The 16,454-nt window shown below is 39.3% G+C and overlaps 2 protein-coding genes across 3 annotated transcripts; both read left to right on the forward strand.

Moving 5' to 3' along the window:
• The first annotated feature begins 27 nt into the window (after positions 1-27).
• Positions 28-6,606, forward strand: LOC103719615 (uncharacterized). Its single transcript, XM_088709262.2, has 5 exons — positions 28-848; positions 1,164-1,358; positions 4,073-4,102; positions 4,207-5,316; positions 5,906-6,606. Exons 1-5 carry the CDS (start codon positions 390-392, stop codon positions 6,455-6,457), a joined length of 2,346 nt encoding a protein of 781 aa, XP_088565388.1. The 5' UTR covers positions 28-389; the 3' UTR covers positions 6,458-6,606.
• A 2,452-nt stretch (positions 6,607-9,058) lies between these two features.
• Positions 9,059-16,443, forward strand: LOC103719543 (phosphatidylinositol 4-kinase gamma 4-like). 2 transcript variants are annotated; one of them, XM_089926641.1, is made up of 3 exons: positions 9,059-9,342; positions 9,651-11,148; positions 13,722-14,246. In XM_089926641.1, exons 2-3 carry the CDS (start codon positions 9,802-9,804, stop codon positions 14,097-14,099), a joined length of 1,725 nt encoding a protein of 574 aa, XP_089782767.1. In that variant the 5' UTR covers positions 9,059-9,342; positions 9,651-9,801; the 3' UTR covers positions 14,100-14,246. The 2 variants fall into 2 exon arrangements, with proteins under 2 accessions (XP_089782767.1, XP_089782768.1); XM_089926642.1 differs by lacking the exon at positions 13,722-14,246 and adding an exon at positions 15,316-16,443 and having other exon boundaries at positions 9,076-9,342.
• Positions 16,444-16,454: the final 11 nt, after the last annotated feature.

Here is a 16,454-nt window from a genome sequence, read left to right on the forward strand (position 1 = left end):
TTGCAAAAAAATATTTCCCTTTCTTCCGAGGCAAAACCATTCAACTCCGAAGCAGATTCGCCACCCGTCCATCATCCGCCTTTATCTGAAGCTATCACCGCTTCTTCGGATCTATCGCCGCTCAATCAATCCACGTGCAAGAATCTCCCTTCATTCCTTGTAATATTTTTATACTGAAAATAAGATTAATTTATTTTATCTTGTGTTTTTTTTTTCGTTTTAAATATTATCGAATCCGTGGACTGGAGGAGGAGGTGGAACAGCCGGAGGGGGGGCGCACTAGATCTCCTCCCTCCGATCAGGTCGCCCCCGCCAGATCTTTAGGGGGTTAGAGTTCCTCCGCCGCCGCCGCCTCTCTCTCTCTCTCTCTCTCTCTCTCTCTCTCTCTGATGCAAGCGCTCAAGGCGGCGGACGAGGAGGACGACAAGAAAGACAGGAAGAAGCCGAAACTCGACGACGCGATGCCCCTCACCGACGCCAACGACGACTCGTTCCGCTTCCCCGTGGAGGAGATCGTGCAGTACCCGCTGCCGGGTTACGTTGCTCCCTCCTCGATCAGCTTCAGCCCCGATGACCGCCTGATCTCGTACCTCTTTAGCCCCGACGGTACCCTCTATAGGAAAGTATACGCCTTTGACATCGCATCCCGGCGGCAAGACTTGATTTTTAGCCCTCCTGACGGCGGGGGGCTCGACGAGAGTAATCTATCGGCGGAGGAGAAGCTGAGACGAGAGAGGTCGAGGGAGAGGGGACTGGGAGTTACTCGCTATGAGTGGAGGGGCAGGTCCCCGTCCTCTTCTTGTTTTCTGCCAGGAAAGCCTACCATCATGGTGCCCTTGCCTGCTGGGGTTCGTACTTCGACTCTCTTTATTCCTTTCCCCATCTTTTCGATTATTTGATTAGTTGGATATCGGGTTAAGTGTAATCAAAACCGTTTCTTGGGCTATAATATTTGCAAAAGTTGGAATCTTTTATTCATCTTTTCCCTCCCTGTTCATTTGATTAGTTGGATATCAAGTTAGGTGTATTCAAAATTGATTTTTGGGATGCAATGGTTGCAGAAGTGGGTATCTGTATTTATATGTTGGGTTTTATTGATGTAATCAGGAATCTTCTTTCCAGCGTACGATGGGATATTAAGTGAATCTTCGCTTTTTGAACAGGTCTATTTCCAGGATGTATGGGGTTCAGAACCAGAGCTCAAGCTGCAGAACGGAGCTGGTTCACCAATCATTGACCCGCATCTGTCTCCAGATGGAAGCATGCTTGCGTTTGTGAGAGATGATGAGCTTCATGTCTTGAATTTGTCTGATGAGGAAACTAAACAAGTGACGTTTGGTGCAAAAGAAAATGGAAAGGTGAGACATTCTTTTGATTCCAACAATTTATAATATATGCTGTCTTTACCGTAATCTTTAGCTTGTGCAAACTCATATTGCTTGTTTTATTTGTTCTTATTAAGTACAAGAAGGTTACTTTTTTATTTTTTTCAAAGCAACTCTAAAAATGATATCCCACTTGGCATATAACATCAGTCCATACAAGCACTATAACCACATTTTATTGTATTGTGTCACATAAATTGATTTCCTTTATAACTACATTTTGTGATATATTAGTGATGCACCATTAGAAATTTTGTAACTTTAATTGCATTGATTCTGGGTTTGAATTCCAAAGTGTTTTGTCTTCTATTGAAAATTTTTTTGTATGACTAAATTTGACTATAAAAACCTAAAACAATCTAGTCTAACTCATCATCGTCCATGAAAGGTCACAGTGCTAGTAAAATACCTTCCCTTCTAACTAATTAAAGAATATTGCCTTATCTAAAGTACAGTAGCATCCTTTTAAGCAATATCTTTTTAGAAAGAGATGCCTTTGAAAGCAATTACTAGGTTGGGCAAAATGATGCTGAAGTTGTCTTGGGTATGGAAGGATGTGAGACTTTTTAGAACTTAGCAAGCAATCATGGCTAAATGCAATATGCAATAAATTTCTTTTATATATATATATCTGATTGGAACAGTGCTACCTGCTGCTTTGAGAGGTGTGCAAGAAAATTATTGGGTAACTAGTTGTCATTGACCTACTTCACCAGTTGCTGAAAATTTGTATCGATAAGAGCTGGTTTGGGCTCACCTCGATAGGATTCCCACTCTTCCAGTGATAATGTTAGTGGAGTACTTCGGTAGAGTTGATCTGAGATGGTTGGTCACTCCTCTTTCCAACTCACTTCAAAAGTTATTCACCTCTTCAGTTGCTCAAACCTTCCCCTTCTTTTTTCTGTTATGACTTTCTCCATCATGACTTTCCATTCATCATCATTCCTTCTTTGTTAGATAGAGTTGCTTAACGTGTCTGACAACTAACATGGTAGAATGGGATTAATGGATAAAAGTGATGAGAGGTAGGAGTTTCAGTGGAGTAGGCTGGCTTGGTCAACATGAAGATTTGGATTGAAAAAATAGCAACCTAAGCTCAGAAATTAGGCCTTCAGGTTAGGTTTGAGTCTAAGAAGTTAATGCAGTGATCAATTTAGGATGGGATTGGAGCTTGCACTTTAAGAAAATCTTAACTAGGCCTAATTTTGAGCCAAGCCTGACCTGACAAAGAGCTGAAACTAGGGCAAGCTCCAGGTCTAAGCCTTGTTGTTCTAGCCTTGAGTTAGGCTTAATCGGTTGACACCCTACTTTGGGGGCTTTGACCAATTGAGATTTGATCTAAATGGAAGGGGGCTATATTTGGGTTGGATCTGGTCTATGGTATGGAGATTGGGGAGGGGTTACAATTTTTTGGTGGTATAATGAGCAATGAACTCGTAATGATGCTGGTAGAGGGTTGGAAAAGGATATAAGATGTGGAGATCTAGAGAGGTGTGGGAGAGGAAACCATCTAGTACCTATCACACAGAATTGAAGAGTGAACATCATCATATTTAACCATCTTCATATCATAAAAAATGGTAGATTGTTTTGAAAACTGAAAGTGTTGTTGCTCTGTGTGTGTGTGTGTGTATCTATGCTAATGACTGTTAAATGAGAATGTTACTAATATAAATCTTTTATTTTCTCTTCAAAAGATCAATATATTGGAGTCTAGCTGCTTGTATTGAGAGTCTACTATTAGGACTATAAGGAGAGGCAAGGCCACCCAATTTATTAAAAGGGAAGTAAAAATATAAAGGATCACAAAAAGGGAATAGAGCAAAACATGAGATGGAGTCAGAAAACCCCAAGTGTTGGTGTTATAGATGAGAGTGAGTTGTAGATTCCTTGACTTCTGAAATATGGGATGCGGCAACATGATTATACAGCCATCTTTGGGTTGTGGACCATTGCTTGCATGCATGTTTGTATGAAACATCTACAATTGATCATTGGCAAGAAAAAAAAAGGGTATTGCCTTTCTTTTCTTTTTTTTTTTTTTGGTTGGGGGGGGGGGGGGAGGGAATCTGATAATGTCTTTGTATAGCTTTTCATTCATCACAAAACTGGTCTATGTGAAGTCTATGTCAAAGACATTTTTGTCTATTACTAAATTCCTGGTATTGCTTACATGTGTTTAACTTTGTACCATACTTTTAATAATCTAGTTAGTCAAAAGGTAGCAAAAAAATGTAGAAGCTATAGTATTCTTTTAAGGTTTCGTTTCATTTTTGTAAAAAAAAAAAAAACTGGAAGAATCTTGCAGAATTGATGCTTATATGGGTGTAGATGTGTCTCCAACTAATCCCTTATCTAAGTAAAGAAATCCAAAAGCTTAACTTAAATATGCATTCTTTTATCTTCACCTGTGAACACTTTTGGACATGCATTGCTGTTTTTGAAAAATGCCACTGAAGTACACCAAATGGTAGTGATAGCCCTAATAACAAAAACCCTAACTATCGAAGCTTGTCTCCACTATCTGGAGTCAAATTTTCTGAAAGAGTTTAGTTGCTTGCATGTGGCAGTTTAGTTGAAAATGTGCCTCTGATAATTAAAGGTCTTTTTCTATATGCCAAGCTTTTGATGAACCATCTTTATTTACTAACAGAATCTGACGGGTGTGATCTGTTTTGTCTTTTCAGACTCATGGTCTTGCTGAATATATTGCACAGGTACACTCTCTGTTTCTCTCAATGTATTCATGTATTAACGTAATTAGATTCTCACACAGTTATAATAATTTTTCATCTCATTGCAATATGTTTAATAACTATAGGAGGAGATGGATCGAAAGACAGGGTTCTGGTGGTCTCCTGACAGCAAATACATTGCATTCACTGAAGTTGATTCATCTGAGATACCTCTTTTTAGAATTATGCACCAGGGTAAAAATTCTGTTGGTTCAGATGCACAAGAGGACCATGCATACCCTTTCGCTGGAGCAGCTAATGTCAAAGTTCGACTTGGAGTTGTTCCTGCTTTAGGAGGAGAGGTTACTTGGATGGATCTTCTTTGTGGAGAACAGGAAAAGAACAATGGCGATGCAGAATATCTAGCCAGAGTCAATTGGATGCCTGATAATTCTCTCACAGCTCAGGTTCTCAACAGGTCCCACTCCAAATTAAAGGTTTTCAAGTTTGATATCAGGACAGGTCAAAGAGAAGTTTTACTAGTAGAAGAGCAGGATATATGGATCACATTACATGACTGTTTCACACCTTTGGACAAAGGAAGGAGTGAGTTTTCTGGGTGTTTTATTTGGGCCAGTGACAAGACTGGTTTTAGACATCTTTATCTGCATGACAAGAATGGAGATTTGGTGGGACCTATCACTCAAGGTGATTGGATGGTTGAACAAGTTGCTGGTGTGAATGAGAATGCTGGGCTTGTCTACTTCACTGGTACCATGGATGGACCATTGGAAACTAATTTATACTGTGCAAACCTATTTCCTGATCATAACCTTCCATTGCAACCCCCTCGAAGGTTGACTCATGGCAATGGAAGGCATGCAGTGATTCTTGATCATCAGATGCAGAGGTTCATTGATGTCCACGACTCTTTGAATAATCCACCTAGGGTTTTGCTTTGTTCATTGCATGATGGAAGCATAATTATGCCTCTATATGAGCAGTCACTCAACATTCCACGATTTAAAAGGCTTCCACTTTTGTCGCCAGAGATTGTCCAAATATCAGCAAAGGATGGTACTGCTTTATATGGGGCTCTGTATAAGCCTGACGCAAAAAAGTTTGGGCCACCTCCCTATAAAACATTAATCAGTGTCTATGGTGGTCCAAGTGTCCAACTTGTATCCGATTCGTGGATCAATACAGTTGACATGAGAGCTCAGTACATACGAAACAAGGGGATTTTAGTGTGGAAGGTAAGTGTGCTTATTATTTTATTGGCAGCTGATGCAACCTCGTATTGTTTATTGTTCTGGTACATATCGCACAGACATGATGATGCACATGTATTCAAACTCTTTAGCTTATCAGTTGGTATAGATTCTTCCCGTGCTCATCAAGTTCATGTTTCCAATATTGGTAAAGTTTACCTAACTTGGAATTCTTTTAGATACCACTGGTACCACCTTTTCTGTTGTTTCAGAATTTAGTGTGGAATTTTAGATTTGCCTAGGTTAATTATTCATCTTCCTACTTCCGTAATAGTTTCACTCACACACACAGACACACACGCACACACACAGACACACACGCACACACACAGACACACGCGCGCGCACACACACAGACACGCGCGCGCGCACACACACACACAGAGACACACACACACACACACACACACACACAGAGACACACACACAGACACACAGACACACACACAGACACACGCGCACACACACACACACACACACGCACACACATGAGTGCTAGTTTCAACACCATCTCATTGTCATGCAAATTGTTCAAGCTTCAATGAGCTAACTAATTCGAATTTTGCATTGGCAGCTCGATAACCGAGGGACTGCAAGACGAGGATTGAAGTTTGAGGGTCATTTAAAACATAACATTGGTCATGTAGATGCAGAAGATCAACTCACTGGTGCGGAGTGGCTTATAAAGCAAGGTCTAGCCAAAGCTGGCCATATCGGTCTGTATGGCTGGAGTTATGGTGGCTTCCTTTCTGCCATGAGCCTAGCAAGGTTTCCTGGTACATTCTGCTGTGCAGTCTCAGGTGCTCCTGTGACTGCATGGGATGGGTATGATACATTCTACACCGAGAAGTACATGGGCTTGCCTACAGAGAATCCTGATGCTTATGAATATGGTTCCATCATGCACCATGTCCACAAGATCAAAGGCAAGCTGCTGCTTGTTCATGGCATGATCGACGAGAATGTTCATTTCAGGCACACAGCTAGGCTTGTGAACTCACTAATTGCTGCTGGTAAGCCATATGAGCTTCTGCTTTTTCCAGATGAGCGGCACATGCCCCGGCGGCTTCGGGACCGTGTTTATATGGAAGAGAGGATTTGGGAGTTTGTAGAGAGGAACTTATGATGGAAGCTGTAGGCTTCTCCATCTTTCCGCTGTTTTACATGCCTGGTTTATATTACCTGTATCTGAAGAACAAAGTCAAGTAGATGTTGTTGAATCCGGAGGCCGAAATCCTCTCATTTTTCCAATAAAAGAAAAGCCTTCAGAGTGTAGAGTGATAAGTTTGCTTTCATAGACTCCTTGAAAACAACTGTCAGTTGTGCTCGCACAAAGTCTCAAGTTTTGTTGGAATCCAGCTCGCTTAGTTCATGCTTCATGTTTCTCTTCTGTGTTGATCGGTTGATCCTTTCCCTGTTACAATCAAAGCATGGTGGTTACAAGTGCATTCTGGTGCAAAAATGTCGGTTCCCAAAAAATTTAGTTCTAGCGCTAGAATTCGAGCACATAAAAATATTTTAGCAGAATGCTTACATCTTCAGTTGGCATCATGAGAATGATTATGACCTATTTGGAGGCACGAGATCAGATGAGTTATGTCGGAGGGATGAGTAGTATGGAATGATGATCTTCCAGTCACATGATTTTCTGGGGACACAGAATTAACCTTTCAGGACACAACTATAGTTTTCTTTGCATAGATGCGGATGAGATCATGTGAACATGATGGTCAGGCATCCAAATAGGTTTCAGAATTGTTGCCAATCTTGGGTTGTTATCTGTGTCTACAGGCCGGATCTGGTCTAGATCAGCCATGAACTTGACCTGAACCAATTAGAGAGTACCACTTGTAAATGTCAAGTAGTCCCTTATCAGAGTTGGCTACCTAATACCACAAAAATTGTTTCGCTACTTGGGTAATTGAGTACCATCATGTATGAAGGCTTGATTTGGTTCGCAAAAACAAAACAAAAAAAAAAATCCTCATTCAATTTTTTTTTTGAAAGCTAATATCTGAATATATGATATATGAAAAAATAGTTTTTGCATGTTTGGTTGTTTATAGAAAAATGGTATATTCTATAACAGCTTATATTTGGTTGAGTATCTACTTTTTTGGAAAAATTGTGTGAATAAAAAAAAGTATCTCATTTTATCTAAAAGCTTAAAAATATTTTTTTAAAAAAAATATTCTAATTTTTAGCCGGTGGGAATTAAATTTTTTTATGTTCTACTTTTTTTTATTTTGAAAACTCTAATTGTACCTGAGATTTTTTTATTTTTTTTAATAACTCTACTTTTCTTTCTTCCTTTCCTATGAATCAAAAAAAAGGGTAAAGGAGTGGCTGAAGTTTCCACATCCACAACCAAATGTTAGTGACAGAGGCGTGTAAAACACCCCTTCCTGGCTTTCCCAATTTCCAGGATTAAGCCTAACCAGTGAAAGTAAAAGGCACAAGCGCGTAGTCTCTTTCAAACTTCCAAATATTTCGCTTTCCCTTTTTTTAATAAAAAAGTTTTTTACCAAAAAAGAGGATTAACGTATGAAAAAAAAGGCCAAGGAAGAGGGAAAAAAGGGCAACGCTTGGAGGCCACCTTAGAGCTTCTCATCTGGAAAGTCCATTACTATATTGACGGGTACACGTCATTTCCGTTAAGTTTAACGGTGATCTCACTGTGAAGGAATGGACTTAGTGACTAAATTATCCTTAATTAAGATAAATGTATACTTTTTTTGCTTAGGCAAGGTAAATGTTTACTCCCTCCTACATCCCGGGTCACTAGCTGGCTGTATCAAAGAAAAGATTTTGGACTGGATGGCAAACATGTAATCAGTTTATATATGTATAAAATATATCTTCGGAAAAAAAAAAAATCATGATATTGCTATTGCTAAAGGACACAACGAGTTTTTGATGCAAGACATTAATATGTAAATAAATCTGTTTAATATCACATACTATGCATCTCGAAATGATAATTTGTAAATAAATCTGTTTAATATCACATACTATGCATCTCGAAATGATAATTTATATTGATATATTAATTATTTATTTTTGGATATTTATCAAAAAATAAAAATATTTAAGTATTAAAATTAATTGAAGTTAAATTATAAATGATAAGATAATATTGTATATAAAATTACGAGCTTATAATAATATGATGGCAAAACGTACAAATGGCTAGCGTAACATATTAAAAAAAATGATATTCTATAACACTTGATCATCAAATTTTTTTTATGAAGCCTTATTATTTTATAATTTATCTTTTATAATTATTTATAGAGACAATCATAGATAAAAAAAAAATTGGTAGATTCTAACCAAATTATATGATTTATTTAATATGTTCTATAAAAATCATGATGTATTCTAATAAAATTTTGATGTATTTTCATTACTTATGTTAAACATAATCGTCTAATTTTTAATATAAAAAGTTATATTCTAGTTATATTTTTTTTACTAAAATTATGTTTGGTTGCATGAAGGAATACTAAAAAAAATTCATAAAAAATAAAAAGTATTTAAATCAATATTTTTAGTGAAATACATAAGTATTATTTAAAAAATAAAAATTTCTTACATACCTTAAACATATTACCAATAAAGTATGTTGCGTGGAAAAAGAAAAAATATCCAAACAACAGCTAATGTTGTCACGGCTTGGTGCCTTCTTCCTTAATATAAGTCAGGGGCACGAGGGTCATTATACCGACCAAGCTACTTCCTGGAAGCGGCCTTCCAACTTCCATGAAACGGCCGTTTCCTCTCCTAATGCCTTCAACGCCAGGCGTGCTGTTAGTTCCTCGTCCAAGCGTATAAAAGCCCGGCGTCTCAGATCATGTCTTCGTCTCCACTCGGCTCGAATGTGTCTCATTTTCATCCATGCCATCCATGGAACGAAGAAGAAAAAAGCTCGGGCCTTTGGAACGAAGTGCGGAAGGAGACCCGATCGAAATATGGAAACACTCTACATCTGATCGCCACTCTTCCCTTTTGGTAAGAATCCTCCTCGCCAGTTCAATCTTCTTCTACTCTTCATTCGCTTGTCTTTTTTTCTCTTTTTCTTTTTGTTGGTTGAAAGAATCCCACACTGTGTTCTAATCTTTTTGATAAATCTGTTGCTTTGAAACCCTGATCCTTCTGTTACTTGGTGTGCTGCTCGCTTGAATCCCTAGTCTCTTGCTAGGTTTTGATCGCTGATCTCTGGGCGCAAAGGGATATTTTGATGGGGATATGTAGGGTTTGATTCCAATTATTGATAGTTTTTTTGTTGGTAATTCTTGTTGGGTTTGATGTGTTTGCAGGACTCGGTAAGATTTGGCCCGTTAGGAATCCTTCCTTCGATCTTTAAGGAGAAAGAGATCATAATCCATGATGGGTTTTTGGGCTTGACAGAAGAAAAATCTCGCCTTTTTCTAGCTAGGATTCCTTGTGTTCCTCCATTAGAGAACGAAGATGTCTTCCGCCAGCGTTGCTCTTAGCCCCGACCGGGAAGATCCGGCCCTCTCCCCCATCCGGTTCGACGGTAGTAGGTCGCCGCATTGCTCGCTCGAGTCCATCCTGCTCTACCTCGCAGTCCCGGGTTCTTCGGTGATCCCCATGCGGGTTCTTGCGTCCGATTCGATCGCCTCCGTGAAGCTTAGGATCCAGATATGTAAAGGCTACATGGCAAAGAAGCAGAAGCTGGGCTTTGATGGCAAGGAGCTGGCTCGGAACAACAGCCTCGTCCGAGAATATGGAGTCACTGATGGGAATGTTCTCCACCTTGTCATCCGGCTCAGCGATCTCTGTGCCATTAATGTGAAAACTACCTGTGGGAAGATATTTGAATTCCAAATCGAGCGGAGCCGGAGCATAGGTTACATCAAACAGCTGATAGCTAAGAAGGGTAAGGGTTTTTGCAATCTCGAGAATCATAATCTCATCTGTGATGATAAGGAGCTTGATGATCATCAGCTGGTTGATGACATTTGCAAAGACTATGATGCTGTCATCCATTTGCTGATCTGCAAATCAGGTACAATTTGGGCTAAGCCAGTTAACAAGGATTTCAAGCTGTCGATAGTTGCACATGATGCAGAGGATAACAGGGGGGTTGATAACCTTCAGATACTTGCCAGGAAGCCACCAGATAGAGGTGCTTGGATCGAGCCAGTGGTCGTTAATCCCAAAGTTGAATTGTCTCTGGTGATTATGGATCTGGTTCAATTTACTTTAGCTGGGTTGGAGAAGGGTAATGCTCCAGTCTTGTCTTCAGAAGGCTCAGGGGGAGCGTACTTTATGCAGGATGTCTCAGGTCACAAATATATTGCTGTTTTTAAGCCAATTGATGAAGAGCCAATGGCTGAGAATAATCCTCGAGGACTTCCATTGTCATCAGATGGTGAAGGCTTAAAGAGGGGGACACGGGTAGGCGAAGGTGCACTAAGGGATGTAGCAGCATACATCCTTGACCACCCTATTGGTGGGCACCGCTCATGTGATGAAGTTGGCTTTGCTGGTGTTCCTCCAACAGTCTTGGTGCGGTGCATGTATGAGGGGTTTAATCATCCTAATGGGCATGACCGTATGGCAAAGAACTACAAGATTGGATCCTTGCAGATGTTTGTGAAGAACTATGGGAGCTGTGAGGATATGGGGCCTTATGCATTCCCAGTAGAGGAGGTACACAAGATCTCTGTGTTGGATATCAGATTAGCAAATGCTGATCGACATGCTCGCAATATACTGGTTTACAAGGAGGGAGAAAATGGGCAGTTCGTGCTGGTTCCAATCGATCATGGATACTGCTTGCCTGAGAATGTAAGTAAATGCTATTTCGTTTGTTGCATACCAGAGTTTGAATATCATGTTTATGTATTTCTCTTTTTTGTGTTTTTTAGTTGTTGAAAATGATGTTAGATAAATATTATGATCAAGCTAATAATTGCTTGAGGATACTTCATTCTGTTTTCATTCTTGGAGATCACTTTTTTGTGGTAGTGCCTTTTTCTCTTTTATATTTCTAACCACCTATTTTATGCTTTTAACAGAAATGCATCAAGAAACTTCTTAGTATTTACTCTCATGTTTGTTAGGAAGTATTATTCATGATAGTTTGACCTTCTACTCAATTGGAACTGTGGCTGTGAGAATTGACCATGATCAATTAGAAATTTGAAGACCTTCTTTATATTTAATCTATCAAATAGTTGGATTTTATGTTTCATCATTTCTGGTTCCCTTTATGCATATGATTTTGTGGACATTATATATGGAATGATTAAACAAAATATTCTAATGTAGTATAAATGGTGTATCTATATATCTCATCCAATCTGTCTCTAGATTTTCCCTTTCATAAAGTGTGTTTGACCATCCATGCATAATATCCTTCCCATAGTTTTCGTTTGCGTAGTGCCAGTTGATGGTTTCCTTGTCTTTTCTAGCTTGTGCTCATACTATTCTTAGGGGCAGAGCGAAGATACATTCCTAGAGGGGACCAAATTACTTGTAAATAAAAATATGCTATTTTATAAATTTGATTAAAGATTTAATTTTTTATTTCATTATATTGTTTCACCAGAAATAATCGTTTCATGCTTTTGAGATTTCATCAATATTTTAGAATCTCCTATAATCAACAACAATTTACTTGAACATTTCATTTATGCAAATATCTTATGAGGGCACTTGTCTGCTATAACAAAATTAAAACTTCCAAACTTTATATTTATTGAGGGAAAAATATTTCCGTGACGTCACCAATTGCCAACTTCTTCAAAACTATTGACCCCAATCTCCGCATGCACCTGCCATGCTAGTCTGCTTGAACTTTGCCATTTTCTTCTTTTTCCAACAATTATGACATGCATAGTAGTGCTACCCCCAACCCCAAGTATCAATATGGCTCCACCTCTCTATTCTTCACATTTTTTTTTGCTACCTATCCTTTTTTTTTTTGGTACATCGGTAGCTCACGTCAAACGAGCATAAGCGCTACCCTCGGCATCAAGAGAAAGAAAACGACATAAAGATAACGGGGCAACTGCAATTTCAGTCCATAGCACCTCTCCAGAATGATAAGCAGCAAAGGAGGCGATCCAGTCTGCAGCCCTGTTCGCCTTCCGAAACACATGGGCAACATGTATCGAGCGGCATCCTAACACTAGCCTCTGTATATCCCTGAGCATAGGGTGGCCATCCCCCTTGCACCGGACATCGCGAATCCACTCAATCACTATAGTAGAATCCCCTTCCAGGATAATGCTATCTGCCTCCAAAGTCCTCCTCGCATAGATGACCCCCTCCCATGCAGCCCTCAGCTCGGCTTCAATAGCCGTCATATCGCAAGTACGCCGCCCGCCTGCCACAACTAGCTTGGACTCATGATCCCGTATCATAAAACCAATCCCTCCTCTATCTCCACCAGCCAAGACACTGCCATCAAAGTTCACCTTGAGGTAGCCAGGAGGTGGGGGTTTCCAAGAGACAAATGTCACGTGGGGCGCTGTAGCAGCGAAATAGGAACCCTAGATGTTCCTAGCCCACCCCGAAGGTGGTACCCTGATGGTGGCAATGATCTCAGTTGCTAGACGAGTAGCTCTGTCCACTACAACCCTCAGTGTGGATCTCCTATCCTCAAATGTACGGGCATTCCTGTTCGACCAAATGTGATATGCCATATAGACGCAGATGATGCCTCGCTCCACAGTACCCAGTGATGCCTCGCTACCTGTCCTATGTTTATCTTCATTTTCATGCGCAGTTTCTATATGACAGTAACCATTTATATACCTTTTGTTTTTCATTCTTGAGGTTAATTTTAATGGTGATGATCTGAGAACTAAATTTCAATTGATCTTTAGTTAAAATGATCTTTTAGAATTTTTTTCTGAATGCGTGATTTGAAATATGACTTGAAAACTGGAAGACATTGATATTATCCAAACATATCCTCAGGAGACATATGGGACGATTCAGGTGAGATCCAATGCAGGCTTTGCTTTTTTTTTTGTTTTTTTAAAAAAATCTGAACAAATTGAACTGTGTAGATTGGAATCTTTTTAATTTGCAGATTATAATATTACTTTGTTCTCAACAAGACTCACATAGTTTCCTTCCATTTCATACAAATTCATCAGCATTGGCATCTATGCCTTGATTATGAATGGGAGGCTACCTGTAGTACATTTCTTTTCTTTATGTCAACACAAATTATAAATCTGGTTTGAGTTTAACATTTGGACAACTCTCTGCATTGGAAAACATAATCATCAGCACCCTAGCATCCTAAACGTCTTCTTTCTTGGAAGTTAATGTGTTTTGGAGTTGTCTTTTAACATTATTTTCATGTCATTGCAATGCTTTATCATTGTATACCTGTGCCAATGCAGTTTGAGGATTGCACCTTTGAGTGGCTCTATTGGCCCCAGGCTCGCCAGCCTTTCAATTCTGAAGCCATTGACTATATAAAATCATTAGATGCTGAAGAAGATATCGCACTCCTCAAGTTCTATGGCTGGGAACTGTCTTCTGAATGCTCTTCCACTCTGCGCATCTCCACTATGCTTTTGAAAAAGGGTGCGGAAAGAGGGCTTACGCCCTATGATATCGGGAGCATCTTGTGCAGGGAAACTCTTAAGAAAGAATCCAAGATTGAGGAGATCATCCGCAAAGCAAAGGATTCTGTTCTTCCAGGCACCAGCGAAGCTGCATTCCTGGAGTCTGTCTATGAGATCATGGATCGTCGCCTTGATGAACTCTTCAGATAAAACTGCCAGCTTCTGATTGCATACTTATCAAAGTATAGGTGTATATATGTGGACGGGTTGTTGCTTGGTGGATGCTGGAGGCTGTAACTTTTATTATCCTTTTTCCATTCATTAATAACAAGGTCTCGATATGAGAGGTTCTTGAAACTTTTGATTGCAGCTCTTCCCATCTTTCTTGGTTGGTTCAATCCTGTTTCCTGCTTGAGAGGATGGCCAAAAGCTTTAGATCCTATTTAGTATTCATATTGTATCTACTTTTTTTTTTTTTGCTGATCAAATACAAAGATAATTCTTTCAGAATAAATTTGAATTCCTTTCGTTCTCTTGGAAAAAAATGATTTCATTTCTGAAACTTATTTTGGTGGTTTTGTTGTTGTGAGATTGAAAGTGTGCTGTTACTTTGCTTGTTCTATAGTTGGTGCAACTATTCTTAGGCACTTTCTACAGTGTGCTCTCACAAGTCTTTGTGGTAGTTGATTAACGGGGTAGTTTAGACAGTTGTCCTTCATAATCTTGGTTGTTTCTGTGGCACTGCTTTTACAACTTGTTTCAAAGCAGGCTTGGAGTACCTTCACTTGTTCCCCGAGAAATTTACCTGGTTGTTTACAGCATGTTGGAGGATGTTTATAATTGTACTTGGATGTCATACATCCAACTAAGGCTCTTGTTTTGTTGTCTAGGGTGTCTCTGAGGAGTCTTTTTAGAGGATTTTTTTAAAAATACATTTCCTTTATAGTGTATAGTGCTGTACTGGGACTTGGTTCAATTGCTAAATGCATATCCAAGAATTTGGACAGGTTGAGAGGTCTCTCCCTTCGGTAAAGTTAAATTTGATGCAGCTCTCCAATAAGTTTGAAAAAGTTCAGAAAACTAATTATGGGAAAAGGCTGACAGACTGGTATGGGATAAATGCAGATCAATAAATCATTATAAATACCAACATTACATACCATCCTGAGTTTTGTGATTTGTTATTGTTTCTTGAATATGTCATAGTTAACAAATTTTTTACAATTAATAAATTTTACATGTTACATGCATGGCAGATGATTGTATCTAATATTATCTACTTCTTATAGTGAATCATGTTTATTAATGTATGTTTATAGGGATTAGTTCAAAAGGTAGTGCGTTGCAGTATATCATGATAACTAGGCATATTTATTTGATGGAAGATATTTGAAGTAATCACCCCACTTTACTTTGATGTGTGTAGTTCTCTGTGCGTGGAGAGATCAGCCGAGAGCTCGGATGCCAAAAAGGAGGCATGGTTGCCCATATACAGATTGTAGGGTGGGGATATTGTGTAAGAGCCTTTCGTCTTCGAGATGGATGATGGCGCCGATCCGAGCATGCGAGCATTTTTAAATAACCCCCTCTGAGGTTTCAAAATTAAAAACAAAGAAGAACCTTATGTAAGATCTCTCCCGAGTAATATTATCCTTGCTGTTTTGGTATGTTCTGCTCCCTACTAGACACGATGGACTCTGCATTCTCCGACACGTCTCGATTTATGCCCTTCTCTGATTAATTGTTACGACTGATGCATGGCCGAGAATATTGCTTGCCGAATAACCTTGTGCATAGCATGTATTATTTAATAGTATTTACCTTCCATACAAGCTTATCTATAATTATGCATATATCAATCTTAAACCAGTATCAGCCCTTAGGGAACTTGGCGAAGGAAGTGAAATTAAGCGACCAATATCGCCTACTTGATATTTATCAACTTAAAAAAGCTCCTAGGAAAATGTGACAACCTAATTAAAAGACTTAGATTGATCCATCCCAATATCATAATCATATTGGCCAAGGGGATAAAAAATGATTAATTGTACTGGTGTGCTCGATATTTTTTTTCGCACGTTGATTGAGATAAAAACAAGGCATACAAATTTGAGAAATAACACATTCAATCATCATTTCTCCTTTCTCAAGAGTGCATCTGCAGCAAGGCATTCCTTGACTTCGATCCGGTCCGATTCCAACCTGATATGACCTATTACCTCCTCTAGGCTAAACCAATTGTCCAAATCCCAACCAAACCCGATCCTCTCATTTCACCTGCCGATCTAATCCCAGCCATGGACTATTCACATCAGTGAAGTATCTAATTTAGCCTGCCTGTGTCAAGTATGACCTGCTGCTTGACCTCAGCCTTCTGGACAGCATAAAAAGAACACAAGAAAACAGCAGCAATCTCCAAAAGTCATCCCCTCCCGTCTACACGGTGTCACCCAATTCTTGTCTCTCTCCCACCAACTCCAGAGTTTAAAATTTTAGCACCGCCACCAACTCTAGGAGCACAGCATGTAACATTATTTTTATCTTTCACATATCAAATCCAAGTAC

This window comes from Phoenix dactylifera, chromosome 12 (genome assembly GCF_051530095.1).
Source record: "Phoenix dactylifera cultivar Ajwa chromosome 12, Ajwa_hap1_PhDact_Kaust_v1.1, whole genome shotgun sequence".
NCBI classification, from domain to species: Eukaryota; Viridiplantae; Streptophyta; class Magnoliopsida; order Arecales; family Arecaceae; genus Phoenix; species Phoenix dactylifera.